We start from the raw sequence: 18,665 nt of genomic DNA on the forward strand, positions 1-18,665 counted from the left end.
ACATGATAACCTAAAACTATGAAAAATGCATATTGGTGTATGTATATTAGAGAGTATGACAGACCTGAGTCTCTTCCTGTTGCTTCTTGAGCTGTTCGAGCATGGCTTTGAACTCTGCCTCTTTCTGCTGTGCCTCTTCAATTGTGGCTTGGTTCTGCTCCTCATAAGCCATGGCCACCACAGCCAAGATGAGATTCACCAGGTAGAAGGAGCCCACAAAGATGACCAGCACAAAGAAGATCATGTACGTCTTCCCTGCAGCTCGAAGAGTCTCACAGAAAACACAGACACAGCATAAAAGTGAATGAATCAGTAATTTATCATGCAAGATAAAGACTAAAATGAAATAAGTAATGATAAAATAAAACTGAAATCCACCTTGGTGCACAGTTATTTTAATGTTTATGGATTTTTTCTGCTGGATTTTAGCATGCACTCTATATTGTGTGCTATGTCAGCATTTCTGATGTTTCTACAGTCCGAAGACCTTCTCCAGGAAAACATCCATACTGAAACAATGCCTTATAGTCTGGACACACATACACACACTACACCACAAACTGGCCTATTTTGCCAAAAAAGGAGAAGCTATTGTGATGGTGATGGTCTACAGAAGCAGGAAATATTCCAGCTCACAGTCATGGTACTGCAGCTACCTTAACAGATTTTGGTGCACATACTGAATTTGCACATGCATTTGTGTCCCTAAAAGCATCAAAAAGTGCTGAGTCATTCAGACATCCATGCTAATCTGATGATTCATATATATTTTTTATGATGAAGTGTGCTGCTTGAGGGAGAGGTAGCTACTGGGCACTGAGAGGCTTTAATAAAACAAGTCGTTACCAGCATGTAGAGATTTTCCCAGAAGTCTTGGGTCATGAGACGAAAGAGGGTGAGGAAAGCCCATCCAAAGCTATCAAAGCTGGTATAACCGTAGTTGGGGTTCCTTCCAGCTTTCATACATGTAAAACCCTCTGGACATCGTCTGATAGAGGATAACAGAGCAATACCGAAAACCGTCATTTAAAAAAGCACCACTTTGACATCGACACAGGTAAGATAACATGCATCCTGATCTACATCCCTGCCCTGGATGCAACAAGATGAAAAACATCTTCTGTGCTTTTTGATTTTCTTTAATCTACACACCCTGTGAATCCATCAGATCAAAATAAGATCAAATATCCCCTGGAGATATGCAAGACAGGGCTGTGTTACACCACAATGCCCGGGACCTCCAAATACAACAATAAGCCATATCTAAGCATCAAAAGTTTAACTGGCTGGAGCTCAACAGAATCTTACGGGCATAAAACCACAGCCCAACATATGACAGGTAGCAGTATTTAGGAGGAATGTGGAGCACTAACACAAAGTAGAGCAAGAAAGTGTGAGTCAAAATATACTTTAGAAATGTTGACCAATGGAGGACCTATTGAAGAAAACAAGAATACATTGACGTCACAAGGAGGCATTTCAAAGGTTGCATTGTGTAGTTAACACACAAGAGGCTGGTCAGAGGTGCACAAAGATGACAGAGATGTTCCTGTTCTGCGTAACTGCACTGGAAGAAAGCTATCAGGAATATAACAACAACAAGGCCTCATAATGGCTGTGACTGGAGAAATTAGCTGGGTCATCCCAGCAAAAGGATCTGATGCTGAAATACCCCAAACACCGAGTGCCCCCCTGTTAAATTTCTAATAATGTTTTAAGATGTGTGGTGGAACAACAGGAATATGGCAGACAGCTGCTGTAAACATAGCATAAATATAATTGTGAGGATTTACTGAGCGAAGTACTGGCTTACCCTGAGTCAGAACTATTTCCACATAGCAGAGCATCAAGCTGACCAGGGAGGAAGTAGAAATTAGCTATTAAAAGAGGGAGAGAGAGAGAGCAGTCACTTGCATTGGCCACTGGGCAAAGAGTCTGTGTTACCCGAGTGAGTCAGCATTTCTGTTAATATTTCATCCCTCAGACATCATGACTAAGTCAAAGAATCTCTAATGCTGCATACACGTCCCAAAGTTTAATCAAGTTTTAAAGTCAACACTTACAGGTATTCATGATGTATTCACCCCAGTCAAAAGCCCGGCTGCCATTCGGCGGGTACAGAGCCGTCATGTTGATCGGCCAGATCACGCATTTATTCCGCAGGTTCCCCATGAACAGCTGCAGTCCAATCAGAGCGAAGACGCTGAGACAGAAGACGGTCAGGATCATCACGTCCGACAGCTTCTTCACAGACTGGATTAGAGCGCCCACAATGGTCTTCAGGCCTGTCGATTAACATATAAATAACACGCACACACACACACACAAATGTGCACAAATTCACACACATGGAAACAGGCACAACTCACACACACACATGCACACCGAGATACACATTCAAATACACACACACATAGACACGTACACAAAATAAGACAAATAAAATGTCTGGCAATGTTTTAGCACTAGATGTGTTGGGTTCAGTGTTATAGCTGCACTTCTAAGCTGACTCGAATCATGCATGAAAAAGGTAAATTGGGTAGTGTATAAACTAATTCTGTCTTTAACCCTATGCTGTGCAAATTCTTATATAAAGCTAAACTTGGCAGGCATCGGAGTGATTTCTTAAGAATCTGCACCCGGCTCTGCCAAGCCTCAATACCACAAATTGACATTCAGAGCGTGTTGTGCAGTCCCTTACAGAATAAAACCAGTGCATAGGCATTGCTTTTATTGTCATTTCTGCCTCGATGCAAGTGTAAGCCCAAACTCTGATTAATTATTCAGATAAACACTAGCTACTGTATGCTGTGTGCTTCTAATTGAACTATCACTTAACTACGTTTTAACCAAAGCTAATTTTATTTTATTATTTAGTAAAATAAAGTGGCACATTTTCAAAATAATATGCAAATTAAATTCCCTCTTTTTTTTGTTAAAGTCCTAATTCATCCTTAACAGAAAACCAGTCAGTTTGTGAGATATTTCATACAGAATGTGTAATTGTCTGATATCCAAAAAATAAACAGGTACAGGTAGTCCCATAAAGTAATAAAAAAAGTGTAGACAGCCATTGTTTGCAGATACATTTATGCACCTTAGACATAGAAGAACATGCTGTCCTGCTTCTCCATGTCTCCCCTGCCTACATACTAATTTTCTGCCTGTTGACTTCCAGCGTTCCTTGTATTAATTTTGATTAAGACTGCAGGCTGCTCAGCTGACCTAATATAATAAGTGTTTATATTACGAGAAAAATCTAACATTAATAAAATGCAGGTTTTTGCATTTTTAATATTTAGTCATTGATAAGCTTAGCTTTGGCCACTGTATCACCTCTGGCCTGTTCTAGAGGTTGACAGTTAAAGTTTACCGTACTAATACTGAAGTGTACATTTAAAGATTAGAAACTGTTTAACAAAGTCCCCACAAACCTTTTGCCTGTTGCCAGACCAATTTAGTCTAACAAAACATCGCCCACACAGACCAAGGGCCTGTTCTTCGTACCTCGCTAAGTAAGTTAGCCGGATTTGAATGTTGACGATTTCGCGTGATCTTGGATCGTTCGGTTCTCCGAAGCTCATCTGGGACTTGCTGTCATAGCAACAGATCCGTAAGCGTAAACCTGCTCGGGAGCAGGTTTACTTTATGTAAACAGGATTAGATCGCGGCCACTCAGGTATGTCCGCTGCAGTTATATGAAAGCAAGAGCGATATTTCGCCACTGTTTTACCATAAATAAATATTATCAATGTAACTAAAGATAATGCAGTATGTGATTCTTTTATTGATTTCATACAGATACATACAGGTCATTTCCGAAAAAAAGGGAAATGTACTATTAATCATTCTATAACATGTAGTAGATCATGTCAGATGTAATTCATATTTTAGGGTAGTAATAGTAAATTACTACGTGCAATCAAGATGAGAGACCACGACTATAAAAGCGAAGGTGGATTTGGGAAGTCTGTTGCAGCCATGTCCTGTCCGTTTGTACGCGAGCAAGGAAGGTGCAAGATTGATAAGGAGAGTTTACAGAATTTAGCGTATATTGCGGGATAGACAAGATCCTTTAGCTCAGCGCGACGATGTGCTCATAGAGAGATATCGATTCTCCCGTGAGAGTATTATTTACTTTCTTCCTCTCTCTCTCTCTCTCTCTCTCTCTCTCTACATATATATATATATATATATATATATATATATATATATATATATATATATATATATATATATATATATATATATATATACTACTGTACTGTATATACTTACTCCCGACTTACTGTGCATGCTTCAGTCACCCCTTGCATGGGAACAGGTAAAAGTGATGGAGTGTTATGTCAAACTACACACAAAAAAAACCCACAATGTCAATAAATGTCACAGTACAAAAAGCCGGGGTGTGACGAGGGGTGCAGGACCACCACCTGTCTTTATTTGCTCTGCCCTTTTCTTGGTTGCTGTTATAAACAAACAAACAGATTATTCCAGGGTCTCTTGTCATAGACTAAAGCAATATAAGTGATAAATATTACCATTCTGTGGAATATTCTTATATTTCACTTTTACTTTTTCCCATGTTCTAGTGGGTCCTGTTGTGGCTCTAATGTGAAAGAGGATATGATGTAATATAATATAATGTAGTATAATATAATATCACATGATATAATGTAATATCATGGATCACTTACGAGTTTGATTTGTCAGCAACTTTCTGCCAGCCCTCTCTCCTTGCTTTTGCAGCCTTTGCAGTGTTCCCCTGCGTTTTAATTAAACTCTGAAACTCCTGATATCCCTCAATCAAGAGTTCTTGCTCTGCTGGCGTGAAATACTGTGCGCGCTCCTTCGACATCTTCGCCGACCAATCGGGTTGCCGATCAATGTTTCTACTATCGATGCGTAGCCCCTTTTAAGCCACCCAGTGATCTCAGATTACTTCATCCAGCTATACTAATCGTCAACAACAGGTGTGTTCGGAGAACCGGATTAGCGAGCTCAAAGTTAGCGCGATGATTTGATCTTGGATGTGTCATTTGATCTTGGATGTAGTAAGCGAGGTACGAAGAACGGGCCCCTGACCAATCAAAGACAAAGTTCAGAAGAGTTGTGACCGGTAATTAATCAATACTACTAATGTTATCATTTATTATTTAATAATATAAGTTATTTATACCTAAGAAAAAGCCAGGTAAGTGCTCAAGCAGCATATTATCACCTAGCATGTTTTTTTGTCTTTCTCAAATCGTACCCTTTTTTACTGATGTATATCTAATGTGCTGTTATAACTATAAAAAGAGACATAGCTACAGAACGCAACAGAACCAGTGAGTCTGTAGTTTATATAGTAAATAGTGTCGTTACACAGCACTGATTTTTCTGTCATAGACTATTAAAAAGAAATCACACTCAGTTTCTACAGAGAGCATATGGTACTATGACGAATACTACCACTGTATGGGATGTTTCCATCAGAAAGTCACACTTCTATATTTATATTTATATAAAAAGAAGCTAAAGAATTTTAATTCTGATGTTATACATATGATGAAAATCATCTGGTCTTTAGCTAGTCTCCAAATTAAAACTTCAGATGGATGAACAACAGACATGACATATTATACTGTGTCATCATTTTTTAACATAAATAAATGCAGAAGCAGTGTGTGAAAAACAGCCAGGTGCTGATTATCAAATGCACCACCTCTATAAAAGCAGATGTTTTGGAATTATGGTAGTCTGAAGAATTGAATGCAATGTTCAGAGAAACTGCAAATAACCCAAGAACTACATTTCAAACTACAGATCTCAGTTATCATGTCGGTATAATCAGAAAAACACTGAACAAGTATGTTAAGAGGAAAGCCAGGAGAAAGCCTCCTCTCTAAAAAGAACATGACAACACTACCTGGGTTCACCAATTTCCATCTGAAGAAACTACAAGACTTCTGGAACAATGAGACCAAGGTGGAGATGTTTGGTCGTAATGCACAGCAACATATTGGGTGAAACCCAAACAGCATATCACAACATACACCTCACACCAACTGTGAAGCACGGTGGTGGAGGGGTGATGATTTGGGCTGGTTTTGCAGCCGCACAACCAAAGCATAAACTCTTCTGTGCACCAAAATATTGTCTAACGTGAGGCCATTTTTATAGCTATAGCTTGGCTGACATTGAGTCACTGAACAGGACAATGATAAGCAAACTGTGGACAAACAAATATCAGTAAACTTCAAGGAACTGAAGCAACGCTGTAAAGAAGAGTGGTCCAAGAGTGGTTTCATCACAACAATGTAAGAGACTGATAATGTCAAACAGGAAATGATGACTTCAAGTTATTGTTGCTCAAAGTGGTTCTATAAGCTAATGAATCATAAGATGTACTGTTGACACACTGCTTCTGCACTTTGTCTTAGTTTTTTGTTAAATAAATAATGGACAAAATGTCACATGTTGTTGTTGATTTTAGGTTGTATTTAAATCATTTTAAGATCTGAAGAGCACCTGATTGCTTTTTCTTATGTCCCGATATGTAAAACCTTAGAATTAAAACCTGGTTTACTTTCCTTTTTTTAAGAATAACAACTGTATACAATGTACACAATGAGAGCTAAAGAAATACAAAGCTGATTTATCAGAACTGTACAACTGTAGCATAACTTAGGATCCATGTGAAAAAGACCAAATTTCCTTTAAGTCCGTGTGTTAATCTATGGGAACATCCCTGAGTAGCTTTCTGTTATAATTACGCTGCATCCAACAAATGAACTGCACACAGCAGCACAACAAACAGATAACAGCGGACATAATCAGGCTCAATCAAGGAAGCAGGAAGTGAAGAGGAGAAAGAGAGGACAGGCGAGGAAGAGTACGTGCCTGTAGGTAGGGGGTAGGGGGGCAATGAGAGGTGTCATGCAGGTCATTTAAACGCTAAGGCTGAAGGAACTGACTATGTCAGCATCACTCGTCTAAAACGTGGTGATGACCTTGCATTAACCGAAGAACCATTTCCATCCCGGGCATCTGTTTTTCTCTCTCATGGTGTTGAAACTTCAAGCTGGTTTTACAAAACTAAGTGCTGTATGCTTGAAATTAACATTACTGTACCCTGTCTGTATATGCTGTATGTGTGAAGCATGTAATGTGCTCCGATGGTGCTTACAGAGTTGTCATAAAAACACAACGGGTGAATGTGATGTATATAAAAATACAGAAATGAGACCTAATGTTTGTTGCTAACACAAAAAGAAAATTAGAGCATATGAAATATTTAGATTACAGTAGTACACTACACTCATGTACAGTTTTTCAAGGTACTTGGAAGGTTACTTTGGAATACTTGTAACAACTCTGTGGATTTAGGCTGTCTCACTAACTTATGTCAATTTGGAAATCAGGACTTAAGTTTCTTTTCACACCAAGGAATGGGAAATGAGACCAAATTATATTTGGCTCCCTGATGATTGAAGAATCTAAAGTGCAAAAAAATGTAACACATTATAATATTTCTTGATATTTTCTCTTTCACTCCCAGGATGGATAAAGATCTTCAAAAGAGGAAAAAAACTAAGTATATTTACATCCTGAATAAAATAAAATAAAATAAAATAAAATAAAATAAAATAAAATAAAATAAAATAAAATAAAATAAAATAAAAAGAATAGCCTCTTAAAGCCAAACTTGTAATAGCATGTACTTCAAAGCTTCATGCAGTTGTCAGATTAGGCTTGGCAGTCTTAGGGAATGAAAGTGTCAAAAACAAATCCCTGCAGTGATAATTTGGATCAAAGAACGTAGTAAAACTGAACACAGTTGATGTGACAGTTGGTGAAAAAATTCACAATAATTAGTTTGTTCATTTAATCACTTTTAACAACATGCAGAATAGCTTTTAGAGTAAACTTTTCCCTTTAACTTATGCCAGCTCTGGACATTTCTAATTTAATGTGAGGTGCAAGTAGACTGCTAAGCCTATCAAAAATGTATTGCTACCATTTTTGATTATAATAAAAAATAAATGGTTAAACAACAAGGAAATAATTCAAAATCAATATCTTCTTTAAAAGTAAAAGAAAGACTAAAATGAAAGAAACAAATAGAGCTAAGAGGTAGTGTAAGCTCAGCCTTAGTGTTTAAATGGGAGTCTCACCTGGAATGACAGAAATAGTTTTCAGTGCTCGGAGAACCCTGAACGTTCTCAGCGCCGAGACATTCCCAAGGTCCACAAACTCTGTTATATATCTGTAACGAGGTAGGATGACACACAGAACAGAGCCCCATGACACACAACACACACACACGATAACTACACGCACGTATGCGCAAGAACACGACACCAGCACCACCATCGAAGACCAGGAGGGACACCACGGTGAGAGCAAGAACACCTGTTCAACCAGTGGGAAGAGAACGCAGAAAGAAGAGGAGAGGAGAGGGAGTGGAACAAAACCACACCTAACATCAACCCCGTGGCTCGCCCACCCGCAAACACAAACACCTGGACTCTCTTACCTGGAATAACTGAAATTGTTTTCAAAGCCCTCAGAACCCTGAACGTACGCAGAGCTGACACATTGCCTAGGTTTACAAACTCTGTTATATACCTGCAAGGTGGATCAGATACAGTTACTCAGCAGCCATGCTGACCAGGGGAAAGAAAGAAAGAGGTTAATACAGACTATGTGAATAAGCATCATCGGCACCTGTGATGGCGTGATGTGGATTAGCCATCGTGTTGGAGTGTTTCATTTTAAAAATATCTACACAAATCACACCCAAAAATGCAAAATGCAACAGAAACATAGAAAATCCATGATTTATTTATTCAAATAATTAACTGTTAAGGAAAATTTGCTTGGTATAAACTGAATATATGCAAATCAAGAAAATTTAGTTTTACATTGTACTGTAAAATTTATATGTAATTAAATTACACTAAAACATTTTGGGGCATAAATATCATTTTGAGTGCATTACAATCAACTTTACTTACAACTTACAATCACTTTAACTATGAATAAAGCGCTAAATGGGTTTCATTCTCTCAAATTAACTAACCCCTGTTGCCTTCACACATGCACGACTTAGCAAATAGGAAAAAGGAAAGAAATTCATAATCTATACCCAGGCAAGAGCAAACTGGCAATGAAAAAAGTGTTGATAAGAAACATGTCAATGTGTAGAATCACAAATAAAACCCCAGTTTAACAATGTTCAAATCATTCTGAGCTTATATGAGTATTTAACGTAAAATGTGCGTACTGTACTTTGCTACTATGACTGATAAATTGCGCAAAAGTGTCAGATTAAAACTCATATAAGCAAACTGATGTTTGATTTTTATTTTTTTAATTTGCCAGAGGGGCTAAAAGCATCCCAGGTAGGTTGGGTCTTTCAGAAGTCACAGTGAGGAGAGCTTTAAGAATTTTTGAACCTTAAATTGAGAAGTGTATGGTATAATTTAGAGAGTTTCTATGCGAGGGACGAGGCTGAAAACCAGTACTGAATGGCCCCGATCTTCTGGCCATCAGGTGAGACTGCATCAAGATCAGACTAATAATTCTGCAGTGGAAATCACTAAATGGGCTCAGGAACACTTCTGAAAACCTTAACAAAACCTAAAATTTATCAGTGCACAAACTATGTTTTAATACCATATAATCAAGAGCAAAATGCATCCAGAAACTCACTGAGCTCATTTAAGATGGGCCAGAACAAAATAGCTCAGAAACTAAAGAAGGATGACAGTTGAATAGAAAATGATCAAATAAGGAGCTTATTTCTAAAATGAATGCAGGTATTGTGCTATGAAGTATGAGTACAATATGCCAGAAACTTTCATATGGTAAACATGTTAATGGTTCAACTTTTTAGAAATGTATTGCTGGCATCAGCAGTTCAATTTAAGTTTAGGACCTTTCCCATACCACTTTAAACTCCTTTCTGGGACAAAACTTTACAAATAAATACATTTATGTTAGCTCAGGGAAAAGAGAATGAGATAAAACTAAAGAAAACTAAGGAAAAGACAGGGATCTAATGTGTTTATTGTCAATACGTATGGCAGACTGAAAACTTTTAGGACCCATCCCAACTGAAGTTAAGTCAATTCATTCATTTTAAAGGCCTTATAACAGAAAATGTGTTTTTAAGAAGTTTCGAGACTTTTGAAGGATGCGCAGACACCCTGATCTGATTCTAATCTTTCAACTCGTCAAAGTCACAGTTGTTGGCTGTTCTATGATCAATAAAATATAAACTTTAAATACAAATATATTCTGAGTCAAGATTACAAAAGAAAACTCAGACAGTGCGTATTTATCTGTGCCATTTTCAAGCTGCCCAGTTTTATCTTTCAGATGGGAGGAGTCGTATTTTTGTTGATTACAAATCAATGTGTTCTGAAGTACTTACGCCATTGAAATGACCATGAAGTCCAGCCAGTTCCAAGGGTCTCTGAGAAAGGTGAACCCGTCGATGGCAAAACCTCGGGCAACAATTTTTGTGAGTGACTCAAACGTATAGATACCTGTAAAGGTATACCTTTCAAGGACAAAATAAGAAGAGGACAAAAAAGGTGAGGAGAACATCAAATGAGGATATGACTGCTGAGGAGAAGTATGGAGGTGGACTTACTCCACTTGCTTGGACCACTCCGGGGGATCACTGAATGTCATGAATATGCAGTTGGTCAAAATCGTACACATGATGATCATGCTGAATAGCGTGAGAACACAGTTAAGGAAAGCTTGAACAGTTGTGTCCGTAATAACTGAAATATGGCTTTAACATTAAAGACAAACTTAAAGAAGAGCAGTCAGCAGGGACATTTAGTCCTTATAGTTCATTAAAATAACTTACAATGAGCTGGCCACTTCAACAGCAAACAGAAAAAATGTTTTCATTCACTATAAGGCAAACAAATCAAATAACTTGAAAGGATATGAATGTATCAAAATTTTAATAGCTATTCGCCTAAATAGATTAAAAGGACTTATGATGTACAAGGAGGGCGTGGCACTGAAGCGGAAGATTGTTTTCCCCTTGTTTAAGACTATAAATGTCTGGAAAAGAGAGAGAGACAGAGATAGTGAGACAGTTAGACAAACCCTACAAACACTTCTATGTCAAATATTCAGTAAACAGTCTGAAGACCTTCATATTATCTTATTGAAAGTATGATGATAGAGCTTACTGAGCTGACCTCTGAATACACTGGTTTCTTCTGTACCTACAAGGCTGATTGTAATACTGGAGTTTATAATGTACTTTCTGCTTATTGGGTTGTGACTGTACGTATTTGGAAATAATTACCCTGAGTGATCTAAGCATACAGGTTAAAAACAGTAATAAAGAGATAAAGGTACATAGCAAGCAGGAGTAAGAGTCTCTACTGACATGGGTGACCGGTCACCCAGGAATCAGGGTTACAGTTCTGTCCTTCTTACATCAGACTGGGACTTTGCCCTGGCCAGCTTTTTCCCCTGATAAAAGCTTTGAGCAGCTTCAGGATCAGCAGACAGGCGCATGGGAAACTCTCCTTTTCGTGGCCAAATGACTCTCTTCGTCCCAAGTTTAAAGCTCTTACTGGAAGGAAACCGCAAATGCTGTCATCGATCAGGGCAGATCTGCTGACTCTAGGCTCTCAACGACTGCTCCGGTCCCCACCCATAAACAGCACCGGGCCAAGTGGGGCTGCGCACTGGGGTGAGACAGCATTGTGTGTTTGTTTGTGGAGGTTTGTGGAGGTTTGAGCCCAGTGTTGGACAAAACCATGGGGGGTGACAGTAAGAGGAATTATTTGCAAACAAACACAGGGATACTGTGCATTCATGGCTACAGCTGCTGCAAGCACTTGTTCTTTTTTTTTCTGTATCTACATGCAATGCAGTTTAGAGATGGTTCACTGACAATTTACAAATGTGTTGTTTGGATGTAAATGTAAGTGAGTTATGAATGTGGACGCTGCCTGATATTTTTCTTTGTTCACGACAGTCTGCGTCTTTATGGCATCACTGACAATATCAGCTGCAACTATATGGAGAAAACTGGTCATGTTCTTTGCTATGCCCTCACTGAAGAACAGCGATTGTATTCTCTTAGTTCAAAAGCTAATCACTTATATCACAGTGAGCCTGCATTCATAAAATGTTATGGATGGATATCAATTATCAATTAGCTCAGTTCATTGAGCTAATCAATATGGAAATAATAATAGTAACAGTAATGATAAGAAGAAGAAGAAAAGGACGAGGAATCCTTGCACTTGTGTAGTGGTAACCCATATGATAGATGCATTTGGTCTTTAGTAACCATATCACAAATACACACACCGTGAGTTTGGGATTTCCACCAGGGGAAAAGAAATGAGGAGGCGATCCAAAGTGTCCTGAATCAAGTGGTGTCCAGAAATCTAATTAAATCAAAAATAGCTCCCTTAGTCTGGCTAAAGACAAAATGTATCCTCTAGATCAGACAACTCCTTACTCTCCCCCTCCCTTCCCCTTTCCTGCTGCTTTTTGTCCATAGATCATATCCACTACTCAAAATATCCTCTTATTTTTTTTTGAAAAATAAAAAGGATTATCTACTTAATGACCACAGTAAAAAGAGGAAATCACAGACTCCCAAGTCTTGTTCAAAGGGTAAATCTCTCCCAGAGGTCAAGTGAAGGTTTTCGCTGACCAGGCAAATACAGCGTTGGGATGGAAGGACAGGAATATCTCATTAGCAGTTTACATATGCCCAGTGTGCATGACTATGATAGGCTAATCAATGTCAAGGATATTGCAATAGATAAGTCACATGGGTTTACTGATGCTTTTAAAAACCTGAGTCATTATAAAAGCTATAATTGTATATTATAGTAAGCCATATTGTAGTATGGTATGTCTTTATCCCATTTGCTAAGAATACAGGGGGGAAAGGTGCTGCAATTTATTGAAGCATGAACAATTAAACATGGAAGTACAGTCTATAAGGCAAAAACAGAGCTTGTACAGTTTGCCAAGCCTTTTCATAATTTAAGCAGTCTTCAGGAATAGTTCTCCAGGCTTCCTCAAGGACATTCAACGCTCTTCTGTGGATGTTGACTGTCTTTTATTCTGTTCTTTGTCAAGATGATCCCACACTCCTTCAGTAATGTTGAGGTCTGAGCTCTGGGGAGGTCAATCCATGAGTGATAGTGTTCTAGTGTGTGTGTCTCTTTATCTATTCATGTTTTTAATGCACCAGCAGTGTGTCTGTGATTATTTTCAAAGGACTGGACTGAAAATGACAGAAAAGGCAGATAGTATCCAAAAAAACCCCAAAAAACTACAAGAACGTCTGGCTCCTTAGCAGCACAGAAAAGAGGAGTGGATCAAGACTTTTTCACAATACTCCAGGTCACCCTCTGCTACATCTGTGAATGCAGAAATTTCCGTAGACTCAATTGTAAAGACTTTCTAATTACTTTATGAATTGCCTCAGCCTGGAGACAGAAAAATCTACTGTTGACGCAAACTTGGCATGATTACTACGAGGTACGCAAATGCAGGGCAATTTCCTTAATTGATCATATAATCAATGAATCGCTGAACCTTATAAATAGTGAATGAATGAATGCACGGTGGCACGGTGGTTAGCACTGTTGCCGCACAGCAAGAAGGTCCTGAGTTCAATTCCACCATCAGGCCGGGGTCTTTCTGTGTGGAGTTCGCATGTTCCCCCCGTGTTTGCGTGGGTTCCCTCCGGGTACTCCGGCTTCCTCCCACCGTCCAAAGACATGCAACTTGTGGGGATAGGTTAATTGGATAATTGAAATTGTCACTAGGTGTGAATGTGCGAGTGAATGTGAGTGTGAATGGTTGTCTGTCCCTGTGTGTTGGCCCTGCGACAGACTGGCGACCTGTCCAGGGTGTACCCCGCCTCTCGCCCTATGACAGCTGGGCTAGGCTCCAGCGCCCCCCGCGACCCTGAAAAGGATAAGCGGAAGCGAATGGATGGATGGATGGATGAATTCTTTTCATGAATGTATCATTTTTACAGGCTATTTTTGCACATCCTAAGTCATATTCTTAAAAAAAAGTCGAACTAACGTATGAGTAAAAATTGTGTTTACAAAAAAGGACAGTCCAAGTTTTGTTCCTGATCCCAAAAATTGGAGCAAATCTTTGTGGTCAGATATAAATTATAAGAGTATTTTGTAAACTGGAATTCACTTTTCACATAAAAATAAATGGAAGGACCTGCATAAGAAAACAGGCACACATGTAAAGCATGTCATCGTTGGCAGCCACCATCCTGAATCCAACCAATGAAATCAGCAGCTGAGTGAATGTGAGAAGGATACCTTTGACTGCCTTCAAAGCGCCTAACTGACAGAACAATTTTCCCTGGTTTAATTAATTTCTTGAGCAAACTCTGCAAAGTAGGATCACAGACAGTGAATCAGTTCATCATTATGAAATTAAGGTTTCAGCCTTCACAAAGCATTCCAGCGAGATGAAAATATTTAACATGTAGTGAACGAGTGGTTCAATTGCGTCTCTTCAAATGGATAAACATACAATCAAATAGAGTGGCTATAGTAGATAAGTACCAAACAAATGACTGTGCGGTACATAATGATTACTGCAGTCATTCACACAAAGTGCATGAAGGTACAGTACATACGCTTATCACAATAGCACTGATCTATATTGCTATAAACAAATGAATATGCACACCTTTAAATGCACGACTTAGCAGGCCGGGCTTCATTCTACCAAGCCACCTTTGCTGCAAAGCTGTGGAAATGATCATAACTCTTAACAAAGCACATGCAAGAATCAGGAGACAGAACGCAGCTACAATGGCAGTCTACTTGCAGATGTGTTTGTGTGTTTGCATGGAGCGGGCACATGGAGGTACGGGACACAAGCAAAGAGAGCCGAAGAGAGACAGATAAGAGGATGGAGGGGGAGTGATGCAGAACAGAAAGCCAAAGAGCTGCAGAGATGAGAGAGCCAAACCTGAGATGGATGGGTAGATGGAGGGAGGAGGAGGAGTAGGAGGAATTAGTAGGCATGCAGCAGAGAGAGAAACTTAGAGATGAGAAGAGGAGGAGAGAGAAACAAAGAAAGCTCAATGAAATCTTAAAGGGGAGATAATAGTAAGTAAGTTGCAGGGAAGAGGTGGTATATTTCTCTTAATTACTTCTTCATGAAACTGACTACAATTAAGTCTTTGTGATCAGCACATGTATTAGAAGATGGACATAAATAATGTATAAAGCAGATCAAACAAAAATGCACAAATGATTACATCAGAATCATTTTTAACCCAAACCAGACAAACATGCAGTTTTTTACCCTTTTAAGCTGCTGACCAAACAATAAAGTGGCAAAGTAGATATTATTTCTGTTGTGATCTGGTCCACATTTGCAAGCGAGAACAGTCAAAAGCCCAATCTGTAAAGTGTACCTGGCATGGACGAAGTCAATCTCGAATAAATTTATGGAAAAGTAAAAGTATTGTTAGACTTGACAAAGTATTATTTCCATAGCACTTCCTTTATGGCAAACCAGCATTGATCTAACGAGACATGTTAATTAATTACTAGGTTTCAGCAAATATAGCTCATTCGCTTCCATTGAAACTCAGTGGAGAGACGGTCACACCTAAATATGAATGACTCAAAGCTAATTCACCTGTATCAGAAAAACTGCGTCATCCCACTTCCTTACCCATATGCTGTGCTGCAAACAAAAAACAAACACTTTCCACCCCTTACCCTACCTTCCCTCTTAATACCAACCTGGCTAGCAGTGAAAGCACATTCAACCCCCCTCCCCTCCCTCCATCCCTTCCTCACTCAGCTCAGAACAGGAGGATGCTGTGTCATCAGAGACTGAGGACTCAGAGCACTAAAGCCTAGGCTTCATTCTAATTTACTACACTCCGAAAGGAAAAGAAAAATGCCAGAGAGGAGGCAGCGGAAAGGAGAGGAGAAAGGGGAGTAATGGAGATAGACAAACACACTGACAGAGATGATGGGATAGGGACATAATGTAATGGTGTGTACAGTGCTACATGCTGAGCTTCAGAAGCCACTGCTGCTTTCGCTGTGAGCTCCTCTTGTGCACCCACTAGCAGTTGCTGCCCTGCACAAGCCTGTGCAGACTGGTCGACTGGGCGCTGCTAGAATACGACAGTCACAGAAATGCCACATACAGAAAGCACATAAAGCTTTCGAACTAACAAAACCAGAGCTTCTTTTTTTTCCATACAGTACTGTACCACTTTAACACTGCATTAAAGCTAATTTCAGTGGAATCATCTTAAACGATATTCCCCACGACGACACGTAAAAACAGAAGCGTGCATGTGCACAGGAGCAACTACAGCACTTGTATGCCCTGCATCCATCCAATCCTGCTTTTCCTGTATGACTACAGCAGCTTTAACATTGCCTAATCTCATCAGACATTTGAAAAGCCCAGGCAGTCCTCTTCTCATCACAAGGGAAAACAAGAACTGCAACACTGCATTTCTCTTCCTCACCACTGCCTCCCCTCTCTCTCTTTTATGCATGAGTGCTGTGATCAGGTTTCCTGCAGCTGATGGTAACACACACACACAAACACACATGAGCGCGCTCAGACACACTCATTGACACACAGCGCAGCGGTGAGCGACTGGATGACTGTGGGTTGAGTAGAGGAGACGAGCAGCCCGAAAAGGTGATTGCAGAAACAGGGGGAGGGGAGTAAGAGTAACTAACTAAGTAGAGTAACTTCCATGGTTATGATCAAAGTTAAATACATGAGTGGATTAGGCAGTTCATTGGTACGGAAGATGGTATGATGTTGCTGATTCACCACATAATTAGCTGCGATGAGGTAAGCAAATCATGACTGAGCAGAATAACGAGAAATCAAAACCTGTATTGATATGTTCAGAAACACATACTGTATGCAGGAATCAGTGAAGCCAAAGATGGATGGTAGTGTAAAACATTAGCACCCATACCTTATTTACCTAACTTAGTGTAAATGTGTTCTTCAGCCATGCAGCATAGTCACGGCTGCACCAACAGAGCTGCTCAGAGGATTTAAAAAACCAAAAACTAAGGACTGTGGCTGTAAGTCGCCAGTGAGGCATTTTTATATTTCTGCGTGATCTAATTTAGCTTATGCATGTTGACACAGCACTTACCTGCAGCAATTATAAGGTATTATATTGGCTTTTGTACCAACGGAAGAAATATAAGTCTAAAAGACCTCTGGCATGAAATTCTGGTCAAAGACCATGTGGAAATACTATGCTATGCTACTTCGTTTGGAGCAGAACCCTGTATACTGATAATGTAGATGTTATCATGTCATCATAACCATTTCAAAGAATGCTTCCACCATGTACCGCAAAGCATCTGGACCGTCACAGCATATAAATACACAGGGGATTGATTATCATTAAACTACTGTTTAAAAGAAAATTCTGCAGGAAGATTTAGATCAATCTGAAAAATTATTCTTGGCCTTTGGCAACATGAAGCAATAATTTTAAGAAAATATTAAATGAAATATACAAAGACAAATGTTTATTTATTCAAATAATAAATCATTATGGGAAATAAGCTTAACATAAACTGAATCAAGTAAATTTCATTTGACCAGATTTCATTAAATTTAATGTTTCATGTAACAAAATGAGAGGCAAAATGTACATGTTTTGATTTTTATATACATATATATATATACATATATATATATAGATAGAGAGAGAGAGAGAGATATACCACTGAATCAGGGCTTTGGCTCAATAGATCAGATAAGGCACATGTACTTAATAGTTCCATCCACCCTACGAGGGAGTGCTTCTCGTTGAGATCGCGAGTCTTGCTGACTGGGCTTCTGGCGTCTACAGAGCCCACAGATTCTCTTACACATTATCCCTGCTAGCACACTGGAGACTGGCTACTCCCCACCTATACAGAGCTGAAAGTACTATTGCACACTCCTGCCTTTTTCTCTCCACTCCCTGTCCTCTTCTGCCATCTTCTGCCTTCCACTACTCACTCCTCTTTTCCTAGTATGGAGCGACAGGAATCTCAGCGCCTCGGGTCTCATTAATAAGAAATACATGATTTGGAGCAGAAATATGAGTTTGGTTTTTCTGTCATCTGCCCTTACATCACAGTAATTCTTTCATTAAGTAGGAAAATTAGTTGACTGTATGATGTTGAGGGGAAAAATGAAAATACAAACCCTGCGCAAGTTTGAAGGAACACTGAGAAAACCTTTGACTTTTTTTCTGGTTTATCTATTTTAAAATTAAAGAAATGTACTGTTTAACACTAAAATAAAATTAAAAAAACGAGAGAAAACGAACTTCCACGTTGTGAGAAATCACACACATACGCTGCACTGATAAACACAGTCCAGTTAGATCAATTTTTCTCTTCCGCCATCCTGACAGAGCGCTTGCTATGTGGGAGTTTGCTTTGTCGTAACAGAATTCAGTTCACAATAGCACTGAAACATGAAGGCAAATTTGTCGTCCCCTCCAGCTGTTACATCATTTTTATTATGCATTAACACATATTATTAATCAACGCTGCAGAAACCCGAGACTAACCGCTGCCCAAGAACTGCATTCCACAGCAGCCCTGCAGTGTTGCACGAGCCGAGCT

General features: G+C 39.2%; 1 protein-coding gene across 1 annotated transcript in view; it reads right to left on the bottom strand.

Moving 5' to 3' along the window:
- The window catches only part of scn8ab (sodium channel, voltage gated, type VIII, alpha subunit b), a 48,099-nt gene that overhangs the window by 27,459 nt on the left and 1,975 nt on the right, over positions 1–18,665 (bottom strand). The window contains exons 3-10 of the mRNA XM_031750283.2: positions 10,955–11,073; positions 10,646–10,735; positions 10,424–10,552; positions 8,160–8,251; positions 2,064–2,285; positions 1,814–1,877; positions 847–988; positions 65–271 (exon numbers count right to left, since the gene is read on the bottom strand). Of these exons, the coding sequence (XP_031606143.1) occupies positions 65–271; positions 847–988; positions 1,814–1,877; positions 2,064–2,285; positions 8,160–8,251; positions 10,424–10,552; positions 10,646–10,735; positions 10,955–11,073 (1,065 nt within the window). The remainder of the gene's footprint in view (positions 1–64; positions 272–846; positions 989–1,813; positions 1,878–2,063; positions 2,286–8,159; positions 8,252–10,423; positions 10,553–10,645; positions 10,736–10,954; positions 11,074–18,665) is intronic.

Source organism: Oreochromis aureus, linkage group 5 (assembly GCF_013358895.1).
Source record: "Oreochromis aureus strain Israel breed Guangdong linkage group 5, ZZ_aureus, whole genome shotgun sequence".
Lineage (NCBI taxonomy): Eukaryota > Metazoa > Chordata > Actinopteri > Cichliformes > Cichlidae > Oreochromis > Oreochromis aureus.